At 54.3% G+C, this 13,620-nt stretch overlaps 1 protein-coding gene across 1 annotated transcript in view; it reads right to left on the bottom strand.

Annotated features, from left to right (window-relative positions):
• Nucleotides 1-494: 494 nt before the first annotated feature.
• Nucleotides 495-13,620, bottom strand: part of slc44a4 (solute carrier family 44 member 4) — a 115,030-nt gene continuing 101,904 nt past the window's right edge. The window contains exon 22 of the mRNA XM_068009355.1: nucleotides 495-2,274. Coding sequence (XP_067865456.1) covers nucleotides 2,159-2,274 — 116 coding nt within the window. The 3' untranslated portion in view covers nucleotides 495-2,158. The remainder of the gene's footprint in view (nucleotides 2,275-13,620) is intronic.

Genomic DNA, 13,620 nt, shown 5'->3' on the forward strand with positions numbered 1-13,620 from the left:
TTGTAACTGGGTTTAAACCCAGCTGTAAAATAGCAAACAGCCGAATGTGATACCAATGTTAGCAGCGGTTAAAATCACTCGGTAAGCAGCGATCACCACCACAGGGGAAAAGAAAGTTTGGAAAGGTTCTTGCAAGCTGCATAAATTTGCAAAAACCAACACAAACTCTGAATGAGGTGTTTTGGAATGGAGTTTCGGGGAAAGGGAGGGAACGGTTAATTTATAACTTACATATCCGCCCGCCAACAGGAGAGAACTTTTCCATATAAAAATAATTTTCTTTGATAAGATCTCTTGCTGTCAATGAGTGAAACTCCAGGGAGCTTAACGGAAACTTTTGAAACAGCGTGTGTTTTTGGTTTTGAAATACATCAAGAGGCTTTGGCCTGTCCTTTAAAAGAATTAAAGAACAAAAGGAAGCCTTTAAAGAGCTCAGAGTAGCCCCCTCCCCCTGACTCCTCATCTACCCCCCCCCCCCACCCCCACCCCCCACCCACCCCAGGCTGAGAGAACTGAGCCTTTAAACTGCAGAGATCTCGAGTTTATTACAGGTCTGGATGCTGAGTTAGACAGCAGAGCTTATTTTGGTTAACGGCTGATTTAATTAATTTTCTTTAATTACAGTCGATTTCTGCTCAGATCAACGTGCAAATTTCTAAAATCATTTTCGCTAAAAAAAAAGTCCCAGCTAGCTGGAAAGTGGGGCCAGTTCACTGCAGTGGGTATGACCAGGGTAAACCCTCTCTCTGAGATGCACCAGTTAACACAGTAAAGGTCTGTCCAGCAGCCAAACCACAAAACACAGCTGACCTGAAACACAGCCAATAGCTGCAGTACAGAGACACAGGGCCCTGCTACCACTGATCTTCCCAAATTCTGCTGCAGTCTGTTATCAGGCAGAGGGGACAGGGCTTTGGCTCCAGATATCACTGACCATCAGAACAGAGACCACAGCAGTGTTACCCACTACCTGCTGCAGTACAAGCTGTTCAAAGTACAAGCCCAGTGCTGATCCCCTTTGAACCATGCACCAGGACAGTGATCATGATCTAATACAGCACAGCACGTGTGTGTGTGTGGTCCTGTTGTGAATATACAGAGCTCCCCGCCAGCCCCACACCACACCTTCACTCTGCTAGTCCTGACCCACCAGGCCGAGCTCTGCTCAACTCAGTGCAACTCTCCTCCTCCTCCTCCGGTCTGCAGCAGAGGCTGTCAACTCAACACAAGGTGTAAATCCACATACCCCTCTGCTCCACAAGGGAGGGAGAGGCGAGGGGAGGACGGGTGGGGGAGAGAAGAGGGGAGGGAGGAGAAGGGAGGGAGGGAGGAGGAGAGGGGAGGGAGGAGGAGAGGGGAGGGAGGAGGAGAGGGGAGGGAGGAGGAGAGGGGAGGGAGGAGGAGAGGGGAGGGAGGAGGAGAGGCAAGACGAGGTGGTTAAAAGGATAGTGAGTGAGGAGGTAATGAGGCTCCATGTTTGCTGCTTTGGATGATTTCCTGACACAGCTTGTTCAGGTTGGCAAGACTGACTGTCATTCTCCTGTGGAGTTCGAAAATAAGATGACAAAAAAAACCCAGGAGAATTCTATTTTTTTTTTTTTAAAAAGAGGGAATATAGCTACATGATTAATTTAAAAGAGAGAGCGTACAGCATTTCATCAGATACCTTTTTAGAAAAAGGCAAGGCAGTTAATAGTGCAATAATTCTAGATTAAGGCTGGTGAGAGAGAGTCTCGACTATTGTTTATGCAACCAGCAGTAAATAAAACTAAAATACAACTTGAAGCAGCTGATGGGCCCTGGAGGGCATCACTGACCTCCTCCCAGACGCGGTTAATAAAGTGCGATGGTGCTCCAGTAGAATCCCTTTTATCAGAAGAGAGAAGGGAACAAGGATAGGTCATTGGCATAATGGGGAATCCCAAACCAGACGGCAGAATCCCATCGATTACATTGGGAGTGGGATCTATCTAGAGCCGGATTCTCCTGTACTGATATGTTAATTCATTCCATGATCTGGTCATTATTCGACACCCAGCAGGGAGGGAGGTCACATCAAAGGGATTCTACTGGCGGTTGTTTGAAGCTCATCGGCTCCCAGGAATCTGACACCATCCAATATTACACATGGGTGGGGGCGGGGATGGGGGACGGGCGATTATTTCTTCTCCTTGGATTTGGCGGGCTTGTTCTTCTTGTTGAGGATTTTCATCAGCGATGCGGGCATGTAATACGGCTTCTCCTGGGAGCCATCGTTCCTCTCCAGATCCTCCACTGTCAGGAAAGAGGGAAGAGAGAGAGAGATAAATAAAGGAGTGAGTGAAAGGTTTGCATTTCTATAGCCCCTTTCATGTCCACAGGACGTCTCAAAGTGCTTTACAGCCAATGAAGTACTTTTTGAAGCGTAGTCACGGTCGTAGTGCAGGAAATGTGACAGCCAATTTGTGCACAGCAAGATCCCACAAACAGCAATGTGATAGTGATCAGATTGTGTGTGATGTTGTCTGAGGAGTAAATATTGGCCAAATCACCAGGGAGAACTCCCCTACTCTTCAAAATAGCAGTCACCGGATCATCTACATAGAGTCATAGAGAGATACAGCACTGAAACAGGCCCTTCGGCCCACATTCACCCAAGAGAGCAGACAGGGACTTGACTAAACCTCTCATCCTGCAGACGGCACCTCTGACAGTGCAGCACTACCTCAGTGCTGCACTGGAAGCCTCAATTTGTCTGCTCAAATGTCTGGAGAGGGACTTGAACCCAAAACCTGCTGACTCGGAGTGGAGAGTGCAGCATATTATCCTGCACAGACCCTCCCCCAACTCCCATCAGACAAGATTCTACTCTCCCTCACACCCATCCACTGTTCAGACAGGACAGTACCTGGTGTTTCCACTCCCCCTCACTCCCATCCACTCCCCCTCACTCCCATCCACTATCCAGACAAGACCGTCCCTGGTGTTTCCACTCCCCCTCACTCCCATCCACTATCCTGAGAAAAGACAGTTCCTAGTGTTTCCACTCCCCCTCACTCCCATCCACTCCCCCTCACTCCCATCCCCTATCCAGACAAGACCGTCCCTGGTGTTTCCACTCCCCCTCACTCCCATCCACTATCCAGATAAGACAGTCCCTACTGTTTCCACTCCCCCTCACTCCCATCCACTATCCAGACAAGACAGCCCCTACTGTTTCCACTACCCCTCACTCCCATCCACTGTCCCCAGACAAGACCGTCCCTGGTGTTTCCACTCCCCCTCACTCCCATCCACTATCCAGATAAGACAGTCCCTACTGTTTCCACTCCCCCTCACTCCCATCCACTATCCAGACAAGACAGCCCCTACTGTTTCCACTACCCCTCACTCCCATCCACTATCCCCAGACAAGACAGCCCCGAGTGTTTCCACTCACCCTCACTCCCATCCACTATCCAGACAAGACAGCCCCGAGTGTTTCCATTGCCCCTCACTCCCATCCACTATCCAGACAAGACAGCCCCGAGTGTTTCCATTGCCCCTCACTCCCATCCACTATCACCAGACAAGACAGTCCCTGGTGTTTCCACTCACCCTCACTCCCATCCACTATCACCAGGCAAGACAGTCCCTGGTGTTTCCACTCCCCCTCACTCCCATCCACTATTCCCAGACAAGACAGTCCCTGGTGTTTCCACTCACCCTCACTCCCATCCACTATCACCAGGCAAGACAGTCCCTGGTGTTTCCACTCCCCCTCACTCCCATCCACTGTCCAGACAAGACAGTCCCTGGTGTTTCCACTCCCCCTCACTCCCATCCACTATCCCCAGACAAGACAGCCCCGAGCGTTTCCACTCCCCCTCACTCCCATCCACTATCCCCAGACAAGACAGCCCCGAGTGTTTCCACTCCCCCTCACTCCCATCCACTATCACCAGACAAGACAGTCCCTGGTGTTTCCACTCCCCCTCACTCCCATCCACTATCCCCAGACAAGACAGCCCCGAGTGTTTCCACTCCCCCTCACTCCCATCCACTATCCCCAGACAAGACAGCCCCGAGTGTTTCCACTCCCCCTCACTCCCATCCACTATCCCCAGACAAGACAGCCCCGAGTGTTTCCACTCCCCCTCACTCCCATCCACTATCACCAGACAAGACAGTCCCTGGTGTTTCCACTCCCCCTCACTCCCATCCACTATCCCCAGACAAGACAGCCCCGAGTGTTTCCACTCCCCCTCACTCCCATCCACTATCCCCAGACAAGACAGCCCCGAGTGTTTCCACTCCCCCTCACTCCCATCCACTATCACCAGACAAGACAGTCCCTGGTGTTTCCACTCTCCCTCACTCCCATCCACTATCACCAGACAAGACAGTCCCGAGTGTTTCCACTCCCCCTCACTCCCATCCACTATCACCAGACAAGACAGCCCCGAGTGTTTCCACTACCCCTCACTCCCATCCACTATTCCCAGACAAGACAGTCCCTGGTGTTTCCACTCCCCCTCACTCCCATCCACTATTCCCAGACAAGACAGTCCCTGGTGTTTCCACTCCCCCTCACTCCCATCCACTATTCCCAGACAAGACAGTCCCTGGTGTTTCCACTCCCCCCTCACTCCCATCCACTGTCCAGACAAGACAGTCCCTGGTGTTTCCACTCCCCCTCACTCCCATCCACTATTCCCAGACAAGACAGTCCCTGGTGCTTCCACTCCCCCTCACTCCCATCCACTATTCCCAGACAAGACAGTCCCTGGTGTTTCCACTCCCCCTCACTCCCATCCACTATTCCCAGACAAGACAGTCCCTGGTGTTTCCACTCCCCCTCACTCCCATCCACTATTACCAGACAAGACAGTCCCTGGTGTTTCCACTCACCCTCACTCCCATTCACTATCCAGACAAGACAGTCCCTGGTGTTTCCACTCCCCCTCACTCCCATCCACTATCCCCAGACAAGACAGTCCCTGGTGTTTCCACTCACCCTCACTCCCATCCACTATTCCCAGACAAGACAGCCCCTGGTGTTTCCACTCCCCCTCACTCCCATCCACTATCCCCAGACAAGACAGTCCCTGGTGTTTCCACTCCCCCTCACTCCCATCCACTATTCCCAGACAAGACAGTCCCTGGTGTTTCCACTCCCCCTCACTCCCATCCACTATTCCCAGACAAGACAGTCCCTGGTGTTTCCACTCCCCCTCACTCCCATCCACTATTACCAGACAAGACAGTCCCTGGTGTTTCCACTCACCCTCACTCCCATTCACTATCCAGACAAGACAGTCCCTGGTGTTTCCACTCCCCCTCACTCCCATCCACTATCCCCAGACAAGACAGTCCCTGGTGTTTCCACTCACCCTCACTCCCATCCACTATTCCCAGACAAGACAGCCCCTGGTGTTTCCACTCCCCCTCACTCCCATCCACTATCCCCAGACAAGACAGTCCCTGGTGTTTCCACTCCCCCTCACTCCCATCCACTATTCCCAGACAAGACAGTCCCTGGTGTTTCCACTCCCCCTCACTCCCATCCACTATTCCCAGACAAGACAGTCCCTGGTGTTTCCACTCCCCCTCACTCCCATCCACTATTCCCAGACAAGACAGTCCCTGGTGTTTCCACTCCCCCTCACTCCCATCCACTATCCAGACAAGACAGTCCCTGGTGTTTCCACTCACCCTCACTCCCATCCACTATTCCCAGACAAGACAGCCCCTGGTGTTTCCACTCCCCCTCACTCCCATCCACTATCCCCAGACAAGACAGTCCCTGGTGTTTCCACTCCCCCTCACTCCCATCCACTATCCCCAGACAAGACAGTCCCTGGTGTTTCCACTCCCCCTCACTCCCATCCACTATCACCAGACAAGACAGTCCCTGGTGTTTCCACTCCCCCTCACTCCCATCCACTATCCCCAGACAAGACAGTCCCTGGTGTTTCCACTCCCCCTCACTCCCATCCACTATCACCAGACAAGACAGTCCCTGGTGTTTCCACTCACCCTCACTCCCATCCACTATTCCCAGACAAGACAGCCCCGAGTGTTTCCACTCCCCCTCACTCCCATCCACTATCACCAGACAAGACAGTCCCTGGTGTTTCCACTCCCCCTCACTCCCATCCACTATCACCAGACAAGACAGTCCCTGGTGTTTCCACTCCCCCTCACTCCCATCCACTATCCAGACAAGACAGTCCCTGGTGTTTCCACTCCCCCTCACTCCCATCCACTATCCAGACAGGACAGTCCCTGGTGTATCCACTCCCCCTCACTCCCATCCACTATCACCAGACAAGACAGTCCCTGGTGTTTCCACTCCCCCTCACTCCCATCCACTGTCCAGACAAGACAGTCCCTGGTGTTTCCACTCCCCCTCACTCCCATCCACTGTCCAGACAAGACAGTCCCTGGTGTTTCCACTCCCCCTCACTCCCATCCACTATCCAGACAAGACAGTCCCTGGTGTTTCCACTCCCCCTCACTCCCATCCACTATCCAGACAAGACAGTCCCTGGTGTTTCCACTCCCCCTCACTCCCATCCACTATTACCAGACAAGACAGTCCCTGGTGTTTCCACTCCCCCTCACTCCCATCCACTATTACCAGACAAGACAGTCCCTGGTGTTTCCACTCCCCCTCACTCCCATCCACTATCCAGACAAGACAGTCCCTGGTGTTTCCACTCCCCCTCACTCCCATCCACTATCACCAGACAAGACAGTCCCTGGTGTTTCCACTCCCCCTCACTCCCATCCACTGTCCAGACAAGACAGTCCCTGGTGTTTCCACTCCCCCTCACTCCCATCCACTATCCAGACAAGACAGTCCCTGGTGTTTCCACTCCCCCTCACTCCCATCCACTATCCAGACAAGACAGTCCCTGGTGTTTCCACTCCCCCTCACTCCCATCCACTATCACCAGACAAGACAGTCCCTGGTGTTTCCACTCCCCCTCACTCCCATCCACTATCACCAGACAAGACAGTCCCTGGTGTTTCCACTCCCCCTCACTCCCATCCACTATCCAGACAAGACAGTCCCTGGTGTTTCCACTCCCCCTCACTCCCATCCACTATCCAGACAAGACAGTCCCTGGTGTTTCCACTCCCCCTCACTCCCATCCACTATCACCAGACAAGACAGTCCCTGGTGTTTCCACTCCCCCTCACTCCCATCCACTATCCCCAGACAAGACAGTCCCTGGTGTTTCCACTCCCCCTCACTCCCATCCACTATCACCAGACAAGACAGTCCCTGGTGTTTCCACTCCCCCTCACTCCCATCCACTATCCAGACAAGACAGTCCCTGGTGTTTCCACTCCCCCTCACTCCCATCCACTATCACCAGACAAGACAGTCCCTGGTGTTTCCACTCCCCCTCACTCCCATCCACTATCCCCAGACAAGACAGTCCCTGGTGTTTCCACTCCCCCTCACTCCCATCCACTATCACCAGACAAGACAGTCCCTGGTGTATCCACTCCCCCTCACTCCCATCCACTATCACCAGACAAGACAGTCCCTGGTGTTTCCACTCCCCCTCACTCCCATCCACTGTCCAGACAAGACAGTCCCTGGTGTTTCCACTCCCCCTCACTCCCATCCACTATCCAGACAAGACAGTCCCTGGTGTTTCCACTCCCCCTCACTCCCATCCACTATCCAGACAGGACAGTCCCTGGTGTATCCACTCCCCCTCACTCCCATCCACTATCACCAGACAAGACAGTCCCTGGTGTTTCCACTCCCCCTCACTCCCATCCACTGTCCAGACAAGACAGTCCCTGGTGTTTCCACTCCCCCTCACTCCCATCCACTATCCAGACAAGACAGTCCCTGGTGTTTCCACTCCCCCTCACTCCCATCCACTATCACCAGACAAGACAGTCCCTGGTGTTTCCACTCCCCCTCACTCCCATCCACTATCACCAGACAAGACAGTCCCTGGTGTTTCCACTCCCCCTCACTCCCATCCACTATCACCAGACAAGACAGTCCCTGGTGTTTCCACTCCCCCTCACTCCCATCCACTATCACCAGACAAGACAGTCCCTGGTGTTTCCACTCCCCCTCACTCCCATCCACTATCACCAGACAAGACAGTCCCTGGTGTTTCCACTCACCCTCACTCCCATCCACTACCCCTCACTCCCATCCACTATCCAGACAAGACAGTCCCTGGTGTTTCCACTCACCCTCACTCCCATCCACTATCACCAGACAAGAATGTCCCTGGTGTTTCCACTCACGCTCACTCCCATCCACTACCCCTCACTCCCATCCACTATCCAGACAAGACAGTCCCTGGTGTTTCCACTCACCCTCACTCCCATCCACTATCACCAGACAAGACAGTCCCTGGTGTTTCCACTCACGCTCACTCCCATCCACTACCCCTCACTCCCATCCACTATTCCCAGACAAGACAGTCCCTGGTGTTTCCACTCCCCCTCACTCCCATCCACTATTCCCAGACAAGACAGCCCCTGGTGTTTCCACTCACGCTCACTCCCATCCACTACCCCTCACTCCCATCCACTATCACCAGACAAGACAGTCCCTGGTGTTTCCACTCACCCTCACTCCCATCCACTATCACCAGACAAGACAGTCCCTGGTGTTTCCACTCCCCCTCACTCCCATCCACTATCCAGACAGGACAGTCCCTGGTGTATCCACTCCCCCTCACTCCCATCCACTATCACCAGACAAGACAGTCCCTGGTGTTTCCACTCCCCCTCACTCCCATCCACTGTCCAGACAAGACAGTCCCTGGTGTTTCCACTCCCCCTCACTCCCATCCACTATCCAGACAGGACAGTCCCTGGTGTATCCACTCCCCCTCACTCCCATCCACTATCACCAGACAAGACAGTCCCTGGTGTTTCCACTCCCCCTCACTCCCATCCACTGTCCAGACAAGACAGTCCCTGGTGTTTCCACTCCCCCTCACTCCCATCCACTATCCAGACAAGACAGTCCCTGGTGTTTCCACTCCCCCTCACTCCCATCCACTATCACCAGACAAGACAGTCCCTGGTGTTTCCACTCCCCCTCACTCCCATCCACTGTCCAGACAAGACAGTCCCTGGTGTTTCCACTCCCCCTCACTCCCATCCACTATCCAGACAAGACAGTCCCTGGTGTTTCCACTCCCCCTCACTCCCATCCACTATCCAGACAAGACAGTCCCTGGTGTTTCCACTCCCCCTCACTCCCATCCACTATCCAGACAAGACAGTCCCTGGTGTTTCCACTCCCCCTCACTCCCATCCACTATCACCAGACAAGACAGTCCCTGGTGTTTCCACTCCCCCTCACTCCCATCCACTATCACCAGACAAGACAGTCCCTGGTGTTTCCACTCCCCCTCACTCCCATCCACTATCCAGACAAGACAGTCCCTGGTGTTTCCACTCCCCCTCACTCCCATCCACTATCCAGACAAGACAGTCCCTGGTGTTTCCACTCCCCCTCACTCCCATCCACTATCACCAGACAAGACAGTCCCTGGTGTTTCCACTCCCCCTCACTCCCATCCACTATCCCCAGACAAGACAGTCCCTGGTGTTTCCACTCCCCCTCACTCCCATCCACTATCACCAGACAAGACAGTCCCTGGTGTTTCCACTCCCCCTCACTCCCATCCACTATCCAGACAAGACAGTCCCTGGTGTTTCCACTCCCCCTCACTCCCATCCACTATCACCAGACAAGACAGTCCCGAGTGTTTCCACTCCCCCTCACTCCCATCCACTATCACCAGACAAGACAGTCCCTGGTGTATCCACTCCCCCTCACTCCCATCCACTATCACCAGACAAGACAGTCCCTGGTGTTTCCACTCCCCCTCACTCCCATCCACTGTCCAGACAAGACAGTCCCTGGTGTTTCCACTCCCCCTCACTCCCATCCACTATCCAGACAAGACAGTCCCTGGTGTTTCCACTCCCCCTCACTCCCATCCACTATCCAGACAGGACAGTCCCTGGTGTATCCACTCCCCCTCACTCCCATCCACTATCACCAGACAAGACAGTCCCTGGGGTTTCCACTCCCCCTCACTCCCATCCACTGTCCAGACAAGACAGTCCCTGGTGTTTCCACTCCCCCTCACTCCCATCCACTATCACCAGACAAGACAGTCCCTGGTGTTTCCACTCCCCCTCACTCCCATCCACTATCACCAGACAAGACAGTCCCTGGTGTTTCCACTCCCCCTCACTCCCATCCACTATCACCAGACAAGACAGTCCCTGGTGTTTCCACTCCCCCTCACTCCCATCCACTATCACCAGACAAGACAGTCCCTGGTGTTTCCACTCACCCTCACTCCCATCCACTACCCCTCACTCCCATCCACTATCCAGACAAGACAGTCCCTGGTGTTTCCACTCACCCTCACTCCCATCCACTATCACCAGACAAGAATGTCCCTGGTGTTTCCACTCACGCTCACTCCCATCCACTACCCCTCACTCCCATCCACTATCCAGACAAGACAGTCCCTGGTGTTTCCACTCACCCTCACTCCCATCCACTATCACCAGACAAGACAGTCCCTGGTGTTTCCACTCACGCTCACTCCCATCCACTACCCCTCACTCCCATCCACTATTCCCAGACAAGACAGTCCCTGGTGTTTCCACTCCCCCTCACTCCCATCCACTATTCCCAGACAAGACAGCCCCTGGTGTTTCCACTCACGCTCACTCCCATCCACTACCCCTCACTCCCATCCACTATCACCAGACAAGACAGTCCCTGGTGTTTCCACTCACCCTCACTCCCATCCACTATCACCAGACAAGACAGTCCCTGGTGTTTCCACTCCCCCTCACTCCCATCCACTATCCAGACAGGACAGTCCCTGGTGTATCCACTCCCCCTCACTCCCATCCACTATCACCAGACAAGACAGTCCCTGGTGTTTCCACTCCCCCTCACTCCCATCCACTGTCCAGACAAGACAGTCCCTGGTGTTTCCACTCCCCCTCACTCCCATCCACTATCCAGACAAGACAGTCCCTGGTGTTTCCACTCCCCCTCACTCCCATCCACTATCCAGACAGGACAGTCCCTGGTGTATCCACTCCCCCTCACTCCCATCCACTATCACCAGACAAGACAGTCCCTGGTGTTTCCACTCCCCCTCACTCCCATCCACTGTCCAGACAAGACAGTCCCTGGTGTTTCCACTCCCCCTCACTCCCATCCACTATCCAGACAAGACAGTCCCTGGTGTTTCCACTCCCCCTCACTCCCATCCACTATCACCAGACAAGACAGTCCCTGGTGTTTCCACTCCCCCTCACTCCCATCCACTATCACCAGACAAGACAGTCCCTGGTGTTTCCACTCCCCCTCACTCCCATCCACTATCACCAGACAAGACAGTCCCTGGTGTTTCCACTCCCCCTCACTCCCATCCACTATCACCAGACAAGACAGTCCCTGGTGTTTCCACTCCCCCTCACTCCCATCCACTATCACCAGACAAGACAGTCCCTGGTGTTTCCACTCACCCTCACTCCCATCCACTACCCCTCACTCCCATCCACTATCCAGACAAGACAGTCCCTGGTGTTTCCACTCACCCTCACTCCCATCCACTATCACCAGACAAGAATGTCCCTGGTGTTTCCACTCACGCTCACTCCCATCCACTACCCCTCACTCCCATCCACTATCCAGACAAGACAGTCCCTGGTGTTTCCACTCACCCTCACTCCCATCCACTATCACCAGACAAGACAGTCCCTGGTGTTTCCACTCACGCTCACTCCCATCCACTACCCCTCACTCCCATCCACTATTCCCAGACAAGACAGTCCCTGGTGTTTCCACTCCCCCTCACTCCCATCCACTATTCCCAGACAAGACAGCCCCTGGTGTTTCCACTCACGCTCACTCCCATCCACTACCCCTCACTCCCATCCACTATCACCAGACAAGACAGTCCCTGGTGTTTCCACTCACCCTCACTCCCATCCACTATCCAGACAAGACAGTCCCTGGTGTTTCCACTCACGCTCACTCCCATCCACTATCCAGACAAGACAGTCCCTGGTGTTTCCACTCCCCCTCACTCCCATCCACTATCCAGACAAGACAGTCCCTGGTGTTTCCACTCACCCTCACTCCCATCCACTATCACCAGACAAGACAGTCCCTGGTGTTTCCACTCCCCCTCACTCCCATCCACTATTCCCAGACAAGACAGCCCCTGGTGTTTCCACTCACGCTCACTCCCATCCACTATCCCCAGACAAGACAGTCCCTGGTGTTTCCACACCCCCCTCACTCACATCCACTATCCCCAGACAAGACAGTCCCTGGTGTTTCCACACCCCCCTCACTCCCATCCACTATCCAGACAAGACAGTCCCTGGTGTTTCCACTCCCCCTCACTCCCATCCACTATCACCAGACAAGACAGTCCCTGGTGTTTCCACTACCCCTCACTTCCATCCACTATCCCCAGACAAGACAGTACCTGGTGTTTCCACTCACCCTCACTCCCATCCACTATTCCCAGACAAGACAGCCCCTGGTGTTTCCACTCACGCTCACTCCCATCCACTATCCCCAGACAAGACAGTCCCTGGTGTTTCCACACCCCCCTCACTCACATCCACTATCCCCAGACAAGACAGTCCCTGGTGTTTCCACACCCCCCTCACTCCCATCCACTATCCAGACAAGACAGTCCCTGGTGTTTCCACTCCCCCTCACTCCCATCCACTATCACCAGACAAGACAGTCCCTGGTGTTTCCACTACCCCTCACTCCCATCCACTATCACCAGACAAGACAGTCCCTGGTGTTTCCACTCCCCCTCACTCACATCCACTATCCCCAGACAAGACAGTCCCTGGTGTTTCCACACCCCCCTCACTCCCATCCACTATCCAGACAAGACAGTCCCTGGTGTTTCCACTCCCCCTCACTCCCATCCACTATCACCAGACAAGACAGTCCCTGGTGTTTCCACTCCCCCTCACTTCCATCCACTATCCAGACAAGACAGTCCCTGGTGTTTCCACACCCCCCTCACTCCCATCCACTATCCCCAGACAAGACAGTCCCTGGTGTTTCCACTCCCCCTCACTCCCATCCACTATCACCAGACAAGACAGTCCCTGGTGTTTCCACTCCCCCTCACTTCCATCCACTATCCCCAGACAAGACAGTACCTGGTGTTTCCACTCCCCCTCACTCCCATCCACTATCCAGACAAGACAGTCCCTGGTGTTTCCACTCCCCCTCACTTCCATCCACTATCCCCAGACAAGACAGTCCCTGGTGTTTCCACTCACCCTCACTCCCATCCACTATCCCCAGACAAGACAGCCCCGAGTGTTTCCACTCACCCTCACTCCCATCCACTATCCCCAGACAAGACAGCCCCGAGTGTTTCCACTCCCCCTCACTCCCATCCACTATCCCCAGACAAGACAGTCCCTGGTGTTTCCACTCCCCCTCACTCCCATCCACTACCCCTCACTCCCATCCACTGTCCAGACAAGACAGTCCCTGGTGTTTCCACTCCCCCTCACTCCCATCCACTGTCCAGACAAGACAGTCCCTGGTGTTTCCACTCCCACTCACTCCCATCCACT

Source organism: Heterodontus francisci, chromosome 29 (assembly GCF_036365525.1).
Source record: "Heterodontus francisci isolate sHetFra1 chromosome 29, sHetFra1.hap1, whole genome shotgun sequence".
Lineage (NCBI taxonomy): Eukaryota > Metazoa > Chordata > Chondrichthyes > Heterodontiformes > Heterodontidae > Heterodontus > Heterodontus francisci.